Genomic DNA, 16,484 nt, shown 5'->3' with positions numbered 1-16,484 from the left:
GGCGAGTTACGTCCACTGGAGATGTTGCTTTGCCTGCAAGCTTCTCGAAAGTGCATGTATTGGGACGCGATGTAGCAGACATTTGTTGGGCCACAGCGCCCAGGGTAACCGCTTCATCGAAATTCTGAAAACTGATATGGATATTACTTACGGTGGGCTACACTCCTCTCTATAATTAAGGAGCCTAACAGTAATAGTTAAAAAGTCAATTATTCAATATTAACCATCCTGCTAGTTAGCACGTCTGAGCTGTATTATGATGTAAGATACCGCTAGCAGTGCTATTCCGAAAAAAGCTCTCTTATAACTATATAAAAGCCTACGTTTAAAAATTGTCCAAATATCTTAGGTGAAACACCCTATTTATGTGTTTATAATCATATACCCATATTCGTAATCACTGTATTTGTTAACATCCCCATTTCTCCCGCCTACTGTTTTAGCATCGGACGCGGAATTTTGAGGTCGTGGCTTCAGATACCAGCGGCGGAATGTGGTTGTACTTTCTTCTGCTTTTAATCGACTACATTTAATAGATGGAGTGATTATAGTATCAATCTCCCACGAATGAACACCACAAATAAAAAAAAGAATTATTCCTCTTATGCACCTTGGTTTCAATGGCAGTTGACTTCCTTCATAGTACGTCCATAACGAGCCCCTCATTTCCTTCCCTTGTCTGCTCAGTGGTGCTTAAGGAACACTCCTGTCCAATGATGCAATCGCACGTGGTACATTCTGACAAGTTAACACGCAAAAATGATCAGAAACCGATTTTAGCTTCATTGCATCATTGCGCAGGTCGTCTTAATTAATAAGTTCACCAGTATTGCACTGCCACACTGCCTAGAGTGTTCTCGTAGCCACGTGGCCCCACCCAGCCCGGAGAGAACCTTGTATTTCATTCGTCGCTTTGGATTTACCTAAACCACAGGTAATTTTGTGCTCAACTACGAATAGAGAGCTATGCTCCAGATCCCCGAGTGGAAAACGCCGTAAGAAACCAAACTGTTTATTTCGGACAAACTTATGCCCTGAGTGGAGGAAACGAATGTCGGCTCAGAAGACAGCGTGGCTCTCATTTGGACGCCGCCGGCATCAGATTTGTTCGGGCAGTTCGGCGGGTTCTCTTAAACAAAACTTCGAAGATTTGCCACTAACGAACGAAAATCTTCGCTTTAATCCGGAACGTAGTATGGTCCTAGTGTGATCGCAGGATTTTCCGAAGAACCTAGATATTTGCAGCATGTGTACGCAGGATAACGCGCACAGCCTGGGAACTGACCGAAGTAAAATGAAAAGGATGTGCCGCCGAAGGACTTTACTACAAAAAACTATTATTAGGCTAAGAGTCTGAAAGCTTAGGAGTAGGGAAGAGTCGGCTCAACGCGACATGGGGCAGAATGCCGCATTTAGCGACTTGATGACCTGTAACACTGAAGCGCGAAAACATGCTAATTGCTCATTCAGGTAGCATGACGCGCTACATGCCCACTGCAAGTCAACTTAAAGCTGGTAAGATTGGCCTCTTCTGAGCAAAGAAAAAAACTTAAGGCGGCACTTCTGCCCAACCATAGGTTTATGTTAGCGTTAATGGGTCCCTTCAGCGGTCTAGGCTCCTCTTCGCGTGCCGCTTCGCAGACACGGACACTGTCCTTTCTCACACCATCACATAACGCTTAACCTTCCCTTAAGAGTACAATGCGATAGCATTAGATGTCCCTCCTACGCAAGTACTGCTTCTCCGACGCCTAGTTTATGCCTACATGACAAAATATGCAAAATCTGTCATCCTATACTTTACACTCATAGATCGCGGGAAGCCTTCATATTACTCCTGGCACAGTGGTGCAACGGTTAAGCGATGCGCCACTGCCCCGGAAAAGGGCTGTTGTAAACACAATCTTCGGTGGGGCTTCTCAGACCCAGGTTTTTTTTTCTTCCCTAGTAACCTCTAGCAGCTAATCGTTAATTTAACTGTCACCTGCAATGGTGGGAAGCCTGCTCACAATCCGGCGGGACAGTTTCTACCTTCCTCGGTGCGCAGGTTGGGATGACTTCACAAGGTCACGTGACCTAGATGGCAATAGGACCACCTCTTTGCTCGCCGCACCGATGCTGCAGTTGGTGTTGAACGGCACCCTATAGGGCTATCGCGTTAGACATGGTGAGATAAGGCTTGGTAAAAGACAAAGCAGTGAAGTGTGTCCGAAATTCAGCATGCCTAATTTTTCAAAACTGCGCAGCGCAACCGACCAAGCGCCCTGGATTAGCGTAATTAATTACTTCTTACAAATTGTTCTTGATATTCTGTCATGGAAAGTTTAGGCATGTTTGCGCCTCGGGGTCTTGCGAGGGAATTATTTTAGCAGGAAGTTAAACGCGGGATGAACCGCGACATTCCGGTTCTTTGCACGGACTCCAGCAGCGATAATGATTTTATTGTTTGCTCCAACTCTCTGTGCTTGCCTTTTATAACTCTCGAGGATGGCTCCGAAGTTGAAAAGGAAAGCAGCGACAGCTGAGTGGAAATAAGAAATCACGAAGAAATGCCTGGGGAACATCGAGCAGCAGCGGTGCCAACAATTGTTTCGGTCTCCCTAAAGACGTCCATTAGAGAACAGTAAAGAAAGTTAGCAAATATGAGGGGAGAGAAATGCACGAACTTTCTTTAGAATCTAAGCTCCGCATTGTTTCCGGAAAGCAACGGCATATGCTTTAGCGCACACTGACAGTGCAACAAGCTCTTTTCAGTCTGACCTATAATCACGTCGAAAGGCAAGTGTTCACATATTGTGAATCGGATTAAAATATGGTATCCATAGAAAGAAATGAGGTGAAAAACGAACAACCATGGAACACAAAAATAAAAATAGCCTAAAAATATAAAAATATAGCAGGATGCTAAAAAAAATGAACTGGCAGGTAGTTCACACGGAAAGTTCGGCTGTAGACATGCCTAGTCTGTAGAGGATCCCAGGATGCAAACCTTCTAGGTTTCATCTGGATCCAGTGATTAAGATGCAGGTAGGCTCGCTGCGGTAGTGTTGGTGCTACTGAAGCTAACTTCGTGTGCAGTGACCACAGAACTGTCCAATGCTTTTATTTTGGAGCAGTGCCTCATTTTGCCCCATGCAGTGTCTCATTTGGGGTGGAGCAAAATGAGCCATTTCGAACTTTTTATTTTTCAATAAAATTTTAGCGCGTTCCCTTTAAGCCATGGCCTCTTCGTATTGGACGTGATGCTTGGGCGGCAGCAAGTACATTACCAAAATTTGTTTCTCGATACCTGCGAATTTCAAAAATAACGCAACGAATAGGAAATCTGTGTTGTCAGTTGCCCCACTCTTTTATACTTTTGCTGGACGAGTTGGTTCGTGCTTCAATTACCGACAAAATGTGTTTGCTTTGTTGTGTTTACTTTATGTTATTTCTACTCGGAAGTAAGTACTGACATGTTTTATATTTCATACTGTTATTTCACCTTCCACTGTTCGCATCATGACCGAGTCCTGTATGAGCCCATAAACACTCACAGGACCTAAAAATAAATAAAAAATAATAAAATAAATGCGCGAACACAAAGGCCGCAGAACAAAATGCCAAATGTCTATGGAACTCAGAGCCAGTGTTCAGATTTCTTTCAAAAATAAACCAAAAAAACCCCGCCATTTTCCCTGCTACCCAGACAACCTTGTAGAATCAAAACTTCCTACTTTTAACACACTGCAGATCAAGGTAAACATTTTTTCCTCATCAGTAAGCAAGATACGTTCCGAATAGCTCTATAGGATTATAATACGCGCATAAGTGAACTGCGCAAAATAAAAGTGCAGTTTATATAAAGAAAACCGAGCACATCATAATTTAGGTGAAATAAACATTAAAATTGCGGAAGGCACTTAAGGCGACTACGTGTTTTGTTTGCGAGATCGGTTTTTTAATTATTTGCGAGTTATTTTTATTTATTTAGTTTTCTCTTCCTTTTTAATTACACACCTTCTTATTGGTTGTGTGCTAGTCTCGCAACCTGAAACGCCTGGGTTAAATCCAGCACCTTCTGAAGGAATTTTATTTTTCTTTGATACCACGGTGACGTCATATGGCATTTTTGGGACCGCTTCTGCCGGTTAACGCCGACGCCGCGTTTTCTTGCCGATGATTCATATAAAGCTTGCGCAATAATAATAAAAATAAAGAACTTGTAGGAAAACGCACAGGACTTGTTCCAGCAGCGTCACGGTAAACGGCGAATAGCGAACTGTGGCATGACTGACATTAAGGCAGATGATATGTGAGCAATGTCGATTCATACAGCAGTGCTTTATCTTATTCACTTTACCTTTTTGTGTAGCGTTAACATGCAGGTGACGTTGATATAACCATTACCTTGTTATACGCGACATCCGGACCACGTAAAAGAAAGACAAGTACCTGCATGAGTTGCGTTTTTTTTCTGTCGGTAACTTTCAGTATCGTCCAGGGACAGTGTGAATGCAGCAGCCAGACGTTGTGAACGTTCACCAGAGGGCCGGAAAGTTTGAAAGCCGATGGGTAGGCTTGTCGAGCTCTCACCTGGAGTAGCTTGACACGCACGAAACCCAGTCCCGTCATGGTCTGCGTGTGTTCCTGTATTTCGTTCTGTTCCTGGCCTGGTCGCGGGTGCGCGCTCAGCCGCTCGTTCGACCTGTCCACCTCCTCTGCCTCCTCAGCAGCCGAGGCATCCGGGCGCTGGGACGCCCGGCTGGCACTGCTGCCTCTCCGGCTGCCGCTGCTGGCGCTGTTGGCGCTTCCGGCTCGACTGGTGCCGGAACTCAGCGAGCCTGCGAAACCACAGCGATGGAGATCAACAGCTGTTAGCAAGGCAAACCCGTTGTGGCCAGCGCCCACATTTTCTCTACGACGGCATGTCATTCGGAGAAATCCCACCTGCCGCGGTAGCTCAGTGGTTAGGGCGCTCGGCTGCTGAGACCGAGGGCACGGGTTCAATGCCGGCCGCGACAGGTGCGGTCTTCGTCGAAAGACTTAAGGCCACAGCGTTCAGCTGTGGCGAAATGAATGTTCCTAGAATGCTCCGCGTAGCGGATCATTCCAAACACAGGTCAAGCAGGAAGCTTCTCTGTACCGCAAGCAGAAACCTTCTGCTAGCATTTCAAGGTCATTCGGTTTTGAATAGTGCCGTAATGGCTCTGCTATGCGGATGAAGCGAAAAGCCTTTGGCCTTAAATGCACGTTTTCATGGCGACGAAATGCTTTTGTACTGCGCGGTGTTGGTTTCTGATTTTTCAGGGAAAGAAATGGCGCAGTAACTTTCTCATATATCTTGGTGGACACGTGAACCACGCCGTAAGAGAAGAGACAAAGGACGGAGTGAAAGAATAAAGGAAGAAAGAGGTGCCGTAGTGGAGGGCTCCGGAATGATTTCGACCGCCTGGGGATTTTTAACGTTCACTGACATCGCACAACACACGGCGCCTTTTGTGTTTCGCCTCTGTCGAAACGCGGCCGACGTGGTCGCGTTCGAACCCGTGAACTCTGGCTTAGTAGCCGAGCGCCCTAGCCACTGAACAAGCGCGGTGTGATTGCAAATTAAAAAAAAAAGAACTCCATGTGGTTCAAAATTTGTTGACACCCTCTAGTACACCGCCTCTTTTTTCTCCACATTGATTAACTCCATTTTCCGTCCCTTCTTTCACGACGTGGTTGAGCTGTCCACATACACAGAAGTGAGGCAGTTAGTGCGGTTTTAGTTTCGTAAGAACCCATTATCGTTATTTTAAAAAACGGCTCTCACAACCAAGGCAAGGACGCCGAGGACGACATTTATTGGTAGTACAATGTTTGTAACAGCCACTCGCCCACAACGACGTCACAGCCGCCTTTCGCTGTGACACATGTAAAAAAAACTGGCATATCGCGCATAGTGCCTTATCATGGTCGACTATGTTGGCTCTTCTATTTATTGTTAGAAACAAGCATTCACGGCCACTGCAAGTATAAGTTGATCTTCCATGTGGCAGTAACTAAGTATAACCCTACGGAGCTTGTTTTGTTTCATATCCAGTGCAGTCTAACGCCAGAGCTACATGTGGAGCTGATGGCATCACTGTTCGGCTGGCTCTTAGTGAACATTCCTTAAGCAGTAAGAACATGACTCTGGGAAGTACTGTCGAGACTGATGCTTTTAAATTCCAAATCTCCGATCTGTAGTTCTACTAGCTGGGGATTTGGAAGCGAGGGTGGCTATTTAGGAACCAGCGTCGTTAACAGGTTAACAAAGCAAGCGATATCCCCACACTGATGCTTGCAGTATAAACATGCAGTTCGTTTTTTTAATAGGAGAACTGCTGCTGGGAAGAGCTGAAATGTTAAGAGAAAACCTCAAGAATTCAGCAGTCAATTCAGACTGCCGCATGTGTACTTCTATGGAAAAAGTGCAACAGAAAGTGAGGGCTAAATAGGCAAAGCTACATGTGCTCGCAGTCATGGAATGCGCTGTTTGTTCCAGTATACAGTCCACGGGCTATACATGTGTTAAAGGGAAATTTTTGGCGTGTTGAGGACTATCAATGTAACCGGAGTACTTTCATTTTTCAGTGACGCCCAGTATAGAATACTGTGCAACTTGGTTCTATATATCGAGTGTGGACTATACACTGGATGCGGAGTATGTAATGGGTGCGGACAATCTATTAAACATCATTTTTTTCATTCAGATTTGAGCCTTGTGAACAACGTATGTAGACGGTACCAGAAAATACCGAAAAATCTGTGGAGTCCAACATGAAGGTTACTAATTCATTCCGAAAGACATGGTTGTGGAAGAGTGCGGAAAATTGTCCAATTTAAGAACACGAAGGATGCAGGAGGTGGACAGGGTGATCGAACGAGAGAAAACCCAGTGTTCTAGGTTTTCCAGCGTTCTAGTGTTCTAGGTTCTAGAGAAAGAAGCGATGAGAGTCGAAGGACAAGGAGAAGAAAACCATAAACGTCTAACAGACGCGTTCCCTACTTTGTCGGCGTCACTACAAAACGGCAGAGCTGTACAGTGTTTCGCGAAGTGTGGTATCGAAACAAAACTCATAAGATTCATTGCTTGCAATTTCAAAAACCTTCGCCACGGTCAGAAGCTAAGAAACCTACCGAAAACTCATACCGCCAATATTACAGCCAGCCTACCCTCCCCCAGTTTGCAGACAGAGCGTTAACTGTGGAGGTGTAAGCGTATTTTTTGTCATAGCCTTCGCAGCATCATGACAGGTATTAAATTTAAGCGAATAGAGGCACACCGCCGGTCAAAAATATACAGCCCAAGACGCTTCCCTGCGACGCCTTCTGCGTACCTGGTTATGCATGCTCAGCGACCGTAATCTCTCGAACGATAAATGGCTTCGAGTCCACAATCTTCCCTAGATTTGTATTGCTAGATGTTCTATGGGTCCCCACTAAACACCTTAGAAACAAACCCCTTGGGCTGCATACATTTGAAGCGGGCTGTACGGATGCATGTGCAGCCTGCTTAGAGTCGTACCATGCTTTAAGCTCACCCATAGAATAGCTAGCAGTACAAACCGAAGCTCTGACGATCATGTAGCGACAATAAACAAAAACTATGTTCCCGCCTCGACTGTGCACCTGTGAATGTCGCCTATTACGAATTGAATGGGTAATACTCTATTATTTCTAATAACGCGTTTGTCGAAATTAACTGGCAGCGCTCCAAGTTCCTGTACAGCCATTTTCATCTCGTTCTGTCTCGCTTCGCGCGCCACTAAGTGTGAGGCAGGGGGTGAGGCAGCCAACAACGCCTAACTTGCTGAAAAAAAAGAAGCTCAGTGCATCTTGCGAAGATTTACGCGCCAACAGGGCGCACCAGACCCATTTGCACATATGACTGTTTTTCTTCTGGACGTCGCAGTCAATGCACTGTAATGTGCACTCTTAGCGTGTTTGTGGCAGCCACTGCAGCTCTTAGGCACATAGCTGCGAAGCGGCCTCGTTTTCAGAGCTACGAAAGAAATACTTCGAGAGGGCACAGGCATCTCGCCGCGTTCCGTGCGCCTTGGCCATGTATTCACAGCCGCGGCTACGCCGTTCACGCGCAGGTGGCTAAAACTCTAAGGCGGTGGGCAATTTACTTCGGGCGTTCAGAAGGGAAGCGGTCGTTTACGAAAAAAAAGGGTTCTCGGTTCGAGCCTGGCGGTACGGCTTTCTATTTATTCACAAAGTTCGCATCGTTTATGGCGCAGGAAGTTGTTTACATTGTCTCGTGCAGTGAACGCAGCCGACTCGTGCCGTCGACGCGTAATGCCCAACTGAGGGAAGTGGAGCGAAATAACGTTGTTGTGGCGTTGAAGGAGAGAATCCTTGAATTGCGTTCCTTAGTAAAGCGGGACTTTCGCGTCTGCCGTTGGCAGCTCAGCAAAAGGAACAGCCAAGAAAATCTAGCTTCACCGCTGTCGAAAGCTATATGGGATAACATGCAAGGTATCACATTGAGCATGCTTTGGCGTTGGTTGCCTAGTCAGATGTGAACAAGGATTTCTTCGTGCGGCGATAAAATGGAAATGTGAAAACACTTTCGTCCGCAAAATATTTCGCAGAGAAAACACTCCTTTCCTTTCGGTGTCAAAAACGAACATTTCTTACATAGATTCATCGAATACAGGCATATATGAAACACACTGTATTCGAAAATTCACGTGTAGGAATTGCCAAAAGCATGTGAAATTGTATATGCAGGTTCATCATTGATTTGTGCCAACAGATACACGCATAGGCACAGATGCAGAAAAAGTGGTTGCCAACAACGACACAACGAAACTTTAATCCCGTGTGAGCGAATGTCTTTGTAGAATAATGACCGAACAATACCTTGTTTCCTGTGCCCAAGGAATCCTCCCAGCCAATCATCATGTTCTTTTTGGATCTTCAAAGCAACGTGTGACTTTCGCCTTTGGAATAGCCGCAACTGCGAGAAGATTTGGCTGCTGTGGCTTCACAATACAAAAGTACTGTTATGAAGGTGAACGACTTATGGGGGCGAATGGTAGCTTTTGCATGATGATGTCTTTAGCTGTATTAAAACAGTAACAAAAACCTGGCTACAGCTAACAGAAAAAGTCTAAAAATATAGTCCGATAATTCGGGCAAATGGTTTCGAAATTCTTCCTAAACATGCTTTTAAAGCTTTGTAAGTTTACGCGCAAAAGCCTACGCAATAAATATCAAGCAGCCGGCAAGTTAACCCACTGCTTTGGTCTCACAAATACGAGGCTGTTATAAACGGATTAAAAATCGGGCGGCCGCAGCTAACACAGGACAGCTTTTATTGCAGAGTTATGGGAGAGGCCTTTGCCCTGTAGTGGGCGCAGTCAGACAGATGATTATGATGCATGAGGACACGTACATTTTCTTCGATGTGCCACTAAACATGTATTTAATGTTGTTTCACCATGCCCTGTCGTATGAGAACCTCAAGCGCACGCGTATGGAAGCACACCGCACTCAAAGTTGAGCGCCTTGTTGTAACAATCGAAGTTGTATGCGTAGTCCAGTGTGTCATATTTTAACACAAAAAGCCGTGACTGCTATCTATGAGCACGGTGTAACAGAACACATTAGTTTATCGCCTGACAGGTGTCTTCTTTACTTACATCAGCCGGAGGAAGAATAGCGGATGCCGTAACATCATAAAGCTGGAGTTAAGGGCATTGCAACACCTCTCTAAATCCCCATTCGGTTTGGAAATAGGTCTTGAGACTATTTCAGCGCCTGAATATGATCGATACGATGTAATCGCCGCGAGCGGCAGGTGCATCGCTATGGACGTCCTTTTAGTGGGATAGCAATATTGGCCTCCTAACCTCGACAATGCCGGTCTGTGGTGAAGCCTCTGAAGTTTGTCACGTGACGCGCCAAATGGCGCTAAATAAACTAGAATTTGAGTGAGGGTGAACTTGGTCAACCTGTAGAAATAAAATAAATATTCCCCTCGACTGGGATCCGAACCCGCGGTTGCGCGAAAAACCAGCTTCGCTGGTCACTGCACCAGAGCACTACGCTATCGCCGCAGTCGATTACGCCTGGTGTTAAACTTGAACACACTCTCGAGCTGCGCATCGCACGTTGTCGTCTTCATCACCTGTGCGCAAATAGAGAAAAGAAAGAAAACGCGATTTCAGTCGCGCTTTCATGTACGTAGCGTCGGTGTTCACATGCAAAAATATTTGTAGTCAGCAATGTTAACCCCCCCTCCCCTTCCGCCAACCCCCCTCCTCCGCAATTTATTTTACCTCAGCTACCCGGCTAACTTCGCTCCGTCCAAGACGTGCTGCTTGCACTTTGCGTCATACACAAGGACAAAGAAGCCAACTGGAGTGAAAGTGGTCGACATCGTTTTTCCTCCTAATTAATCCCATGACTTGCAAATGAATCTCATTTGCACCACGGCCGTTTCAAAAGACTTGGCGCCTCACAACGGAAACGAAATAAGAAGGAAACCAGCACTCAAACCAGGCACCCCAAACTTTTTTTTGTTTTGGTGGTGCTTCGCAAACAGCCATTTCCGTTAAGTGTTCGCACCAGAACAGGAAGCGCGCGCAGGCGAAATAGATCGCAGGGCGCGCAAGTGGACGAAAAAGCCAGAGCAAAAAGAAAGATATCCTGCTCCCTCCGCTCTGCATTGGCCTGGAGGCAGGCTAAACTACAGCGGGCTTATGCGCAAGTCAAAGAAGGCTATTAGACAGAGGAAACATTACGCCTGGCCCCTTCATTACACTATGCCGTGCCACTTTCTGGCTCCGCGTTTGACGTGATTCTTGCTCTGGCTTCAGCGAAATGAGGGGCGTTTAGAGCAGCACCTCTCCGTTTTCTGCATCCAGTTTGAAAATTTTTAAAAAAATTGGCAGTGGCTTAGCCCAGCTATGCCAGGATATACGTAGCGAAAGCGAAGGCATAGCATGGTTAGCCTTGATAATCTTGATTGCAAGTCCAGGTTAGTCTTGTTGTCTGGCTATGTTGTTGTCGCATTAAGGACGACACAACTGTGGTTACGGCGCACGCGAGCTCTCCTTTTCAATCCTCCCGCATGTTACCAGGCATGCGTCGCGAAGCGAGTGGAGGTGAGCGCAACGACTAGGAACGCAGTGTGACGTCACACCAAACGGCGGCGGCGGCGAGCCGCACGGTGTGACGTCATGCCAGATGGCGTGCCGAGCACGCAAAGCGCAGTAACCGTCTTACATATCTCGGTGGACACCCGAACCGCGCCGTAAAGGAAGGAATAAAGGAGGGAGGAAAAGAAGAAAGCGCGGTTCGGGTGTCCACTGAGATATGTCAGGCGCTTTGTGACGTCATGTGCCTCCTCGGAGTGCAGCCATGGCGAAATCGCAAGTTCGCGGCCAGTAAAGCTTTCGCTTTAATAACTTTGTGCTGATGCGGGTAAACGAGGCCTGCTCTGGCTGAAGCAGTGAGCACAAAAGTCACGATGTCGTTTACTGCGGCGATAGTCCCCTTTTGTTTATTTGCATGGACGGTAAAGGAGAGGTTCATGCTGCATAGCGGCTCCGGCTACTTCTTTTCACCATTTTGTAGCAACCACTTGGTTCGACGATATACAGTTCAGCATAGCATAAAACATACACAAACAGTACACAACGTAGAAAACAAACCACAAGCGTCATTAAATGTAACAATAATGAGAGAACAAACACCTTGAATGCTAAGAGAACGATACACAACACAATATACACAAGAGATATGAAGAAACAAGCACAGAAGAACAAGAAATAGGCTGATTTGCAGTACACACAGCAAAACTAAATAACAACGCTAATAAAGCACTCACTCACCAAAAACAGAAAAAAAGTTGGCTGCAGACACAGCAAAAGCAGATATCAAAGATCTTGAAACTCGCACAGAGAGAGGTAAGAGCTCTAGCATTGACTCCAAATTCTAAAAAGCTAGTACTTCCCAAAAATACCGCTGTCCTTAAGGAATGCTATCAATGCCACAAGTATTCGCTTTTGCAGTTCGTGTCGGCCCCGGGACTAAGAGCTCTTTAAGACTTAGGGGTCTTTTGTCACAAGCGCCCAAGTCTCTCTTCAATCGCGACCTGAGGTTGTCGTGCACTCGGCATTTCAATAAAAGGTGAGCCACATCCTCGTTTTCCTGACCACACACACCGTGGGCTGTCTGCGCGGTCAATTCTATGGAGAAAGTGCTTCGCGTAAGCCATTCCTAAACACAAGCGGTGAAGGAGCGTTTCCAAACTGCTGCTGATAGACAATGGAATATTAAACCGCAGCAACGGATCGATGAAATACAGATCAGAACCTGTAGGATTTGGCTCAAACCACATACGCGGGTCTCGCACCGAGAAGATGAACTGTAGAGCCAAATAAATAACGTAAGCCTCAGCAGTCGTTGATTCTGTCGCGTGAGCCAGTTTACATGCCCGTCGCTGATTCAGGTGCGGAATGACAAATGCGGAATCTGATTAATTTTGAACACTGGAGCCATCAGTATACACATGAGTGTAACCGCGATACCGCATGCGTATCTAGTAAAGTGCTAACAGCTGAACAGCGAATATCATCATGTCACATTTCTTAAGTAACCCTTCGGCAGACAACTGCATTGTAGGCGTAACTATACTCCGTTCCATACATCAGGTGGAACGCTGTGAAAGGTACGGGAGTAGTCCGCATGGGAAAATAAGGGAGGCATGTTACTCCACGCTTGCTCTGTGGACGAGTGGTCTAAGGCTTGAGAAAACGACAGCGTGTGGTCAGCAATAAGAGTGCACTTAATCATGTTCATGACAAATGTGTCATATAGTAAGCCTGCAGGCAAAGCATTACACACGTTTCGCTGACCACAAGGAAATCACTACTTTTTGGTCGCGGATGCAGGCAGCGCAAGCAAGGACGCTAGCTTTGACAGTGTTGCACATGATGTATGAAACGGACTATAAAAGACATGGGGGATTTTCTGCGTCTCCTTTCCAAAATTCATTACTTGGAAGAAGCTGGCGGTGGTGTTGAAACACTTGATGTATATGACTTCCATCCCGTTTATGAAGCGCGGAAGCTAATGGGTGCCTTTCATGCTAGGTTATCAGGCGGAAAATGTGCCTGCAGGTCTCTGTTGCTCGTAACACTTCAAACGGAGGCTGCCGTGCCTCAGCAATTACCAGAGCGCTGGAACCTGCTTGAGGAACTCCCAAACACACATGGAGACCCCTAGATAAGTCTTTGCAGGTGCTCCTCGGACGTTTGCGACAGAGCCTGAAGAATCGGTGATTACTACGCAATTTTTGATAAATAAGTGCATTGTGAACTGTGAGCAGAGATGACGAAGAAGAGCCCCAAGACGTACCTGCAAGCCTGCGTAGCACGTCGCAACAGAGTTCACCTGGTCGCCGGTAGATTTTATATAATGAGCCCAAGAGAACTGTCTGTCATGAACTACACACACAAAACGGTGCTGCTTAACAGACGCTAAAGATTGATCATTGAGGCAGAGAGAGAAATCCTTCAGATTCTTACGAGTGAAATGCAGAACGGCTGTTTTTTCATGGGAGAGCACCATCCCTTTCTCTTTTAAAAATCAGTCAATGGTATTAAGGCCTTCTTGCAAGGTAGACTGGACGAGGCCAGCAGTTTTGCCAGAAATCCAAATGCAGACATCATCGGCGTATAAGGAACAGTGTAAGCCAGAAGAGAGCTTTCGCGGCAAATCCGCCGTCACACAGTTAAAAAGAAGAGGGCTTAGCACACTGCCCTGCGCCACCCCCTGAATTAGGCTATGCTCCGCGCTTTTTCCTTCATTTGAATGCATGAATATTTTCCTGCCAACTAAGAAGTGGGAAATCCAACGTAGTGGTCTCCCACTAACACCGAGGTATAGCAAACTTGAGAGGACATTGGTATGGCGTACAGTGTTGAATGCACGCTTGATATCCAAAAATACTGTGACGGGGATAATGCCCTTGCTACGCTCATGCTCTACACATGCTACTAGGTCCTTAATTGCATCCGTAGCGCATCTACGTCTACTAAATCCAGTCATGAACTCAGAAAACACTCCTCATTCATCACACCACCTCTGAATCCTGGCGTCTATCAACTTCTCCATCACTTTGCATAAGCAGCTCGTCAGGCTCACTGTGCGAAAAGAGTGGAGAAGCAAAGGGGATTTATAGGGCTTTAAAACGGGAATGGCACGTGCAATATTCCCTGACTGGGGAACAAATTCACTGACCCACACATTGTTAAATATCCCCAAAAGTACTGCAGTCCCCTTGGGCCCAAGATTTTGAAGCATTCCATAAGAAATGGCATCAGGTGCAGCAGCAGTCCTTGGACGGCACAACGCAAGAACACTTTTATGTTCACCGATTGTGAATACACAATCCAAATAGGCATGTTGCGCTTTGAAGCAAGCACTAACTTTTTGCTGCGCATATGTAGCTGAGTTTTTGAATTTTTAGCAGTCCAACGAAACGCCAGGACGAGAAATAAGTCCATAAAACTCATTAACCAGGTCTGTTTATACAGTTTCCCGTGCCAATGCAAGAGCTCTGAAAGGGTTATTCTGAGAAACAGGCCTAATTAAGGAACGGACCATCATCCATATCCTAGGTACCGGAGTGTGAGGGCTCAATGTACCGCAGAAGTCACGCCATTTTATGCTTCCTAATTACTGCAGACGTTTACGCATTGACGAATGAATCTTTTGAGCCTCACGATACGATTCTAAAGACCCGGATCGCCGGTAAGCCCTTTCCGCGTTTCTTCGTAGTGCCCTCAGTCGCTCATACTCTCCATCAATACTTGTGAACCCGTCAGGTATGGGGACTTCTTTGGTACGACTCAGGCAATCTTGCACCAGCGAAGTGAAGTCGTTAATACTAATGTCAGTTGAAACTTTTTGAGTTATGGTGTGACGAAAAGCTTCCGAATTGGTAAATTTGGATTGGCGTTGGGCACCCTGACGTTGTAAGCTAGGATGATTTACCAGTATCGGATAGTGATCACTTCCGCGTGTCTCAATGTCTGTGGTCCACGCCACGTCAGACACCAGATATTGAGTGCATAGAGTCAGATCTAAACAGTTCGAATAATGAAAACCGCGAAGAAAGGTCGGAGAACCGTCGTTCAGAATACACAAGATACATTTCTCTGAGGCGCACTCAACGACCCTTCCACGGGTGTCACAGCGGTCATTACCCTAAGCAGTATTATGAGCGTTAAAATCACCCGAAATCAGTAAACGAGAGCCCGCTATTTTAAAGATATTCAATAGAGCATGAATAGAGACGCGACAAGGTGCTTGCAAGTAAATATTAATAACAGTAACGCAGACCTTACGAAAGGACACTTCGCAAGCCACGAACTTCGGAACGTCAGAGTCACTGGACTGGATCAGGTAGGAGGTAGGTCTTTCCTCACACACAACATCACTCTACTCAGACCAGATGGACGAGATGATTTGAATGACACGTAGTTCGAGAAACGGAAATCGTCACCCACACCGACTTCCTGTATGCACAACACAGGAAAATTGTTTTGCTCAAAAAGTCTGCGAAAGTATCCACTTTTTGTCCTTAAGCTGCATGCATTCCACTGAAAAACGGCGACATTTTGATAGCGGTTATTCATAAAAAGTTTGCCAAGTGGAGGAATTGGAAAGCTGAGCCAGTAGAAGTTCCACCGACAGCAAAGCCTTCACCTTCGGGAGGATGTTTGCTTGCGGAATGGCTGTCAGAAACTCGAACTGCAGTAACCAGCATAGGTAGAATGAGCCGCACCACTTAGACTGAAGAGTTGACTCGGGAAACTGAGGCTGGTTGATGTACCACTTGTGCTGGCCGAGCAGAAGAACGCTGAGTTGAGACAGTTGAAGGACCCGGAATAGGACCTTGCACTTGACTGTCAGATCGCTCCCGAGTAGTCCTCTTCAATGGGGAAGCGGTCAGCACAGCTTAAGAACTGGAGGTAGCATTCTGCACTTGATGGCTTGAATTTTGTCGAGCAGACTTCTTCAGCACGGACGCATACGATGCAGATTTCGAAGCTTGGTGTTTGTCATTCTGCACTGGATTCTGGCGCACTGGATTCACTGCATGCATATTTAGAGGAGGTGTGTTTTTGCGAGGCGACCTGCCATGAAGTATTTCGTGACGCCAGAGGTTTAAAGCAGCTATTTTTTCGGGGCAACACGAGAAAGAAGCGCCATGATTACCACCACAGTTCGCGCACTTCGGTTGCAGAAGCGATTTGCCCTTGGTGTGTTCATGACTCTCCGAACAAATCTTGCATTGGCTCGAAGCGCGGCAGTTCCTTGCCATGTGGTCGAATCGCTGACAGTTGAAGCACCGGAGTGCTGTTTTAAGGTACTCTTGCACGGGAGGACTAGTGAAGCCCAAAAACACACTTTCTGGCATTGGGCGATCTTCCCTTATTGTCAGAATCACTGAG

The 16,484-nt window shown here is 46.3% G+C and overlaps 1 protein-coding gene across 4 annotated transcripts in view; it reads right to left on the bottom strand.

Moving 5' to 3' along the window:
* LOC144107008 (putative protein kinase C delta type homolog) overlaps window positions 1-16,484 on the bottom strand; it is a 387,210-nt gene that overhangs the window by 228,963 nt on the left and 141,763 nt on the right. For all 4 annotated transcript variants that reach the window (XM_077639983.1, XM_077639984.1, XM_077639982.1 and 1 more), the window contains one exon: window positions 4,576-4,823. In XM_077639983.1, coding sequence (XP_077496109.1) covers window positions 4,576-4,614 — 39 coding nt within the window. In that variant the 5' untranslated portion in view covers window positions 4,615-4,823. The remainder of the gene's footprint in view (window positions 1-4,575; window positions 4,824-16,484) is intronic.

This window comes from Amblyomma americanum, chromosome 10 (genome assembly GCF_052857255.1).
Source record: "Amblyomma americanum isolate KBUSLIRL-KWMA chromosome 10, ASM5285725v1, whole genome shotgun sequence".
NCBI lineage: Eukaryota > Metazoa > Arthropoda > Arachnida > Ixodida > Ixodidae > Amblyomma > Amblyomma americanum.
This window is presented reverse-complemented; position numbering and strand designations above follow the sequence as displayed.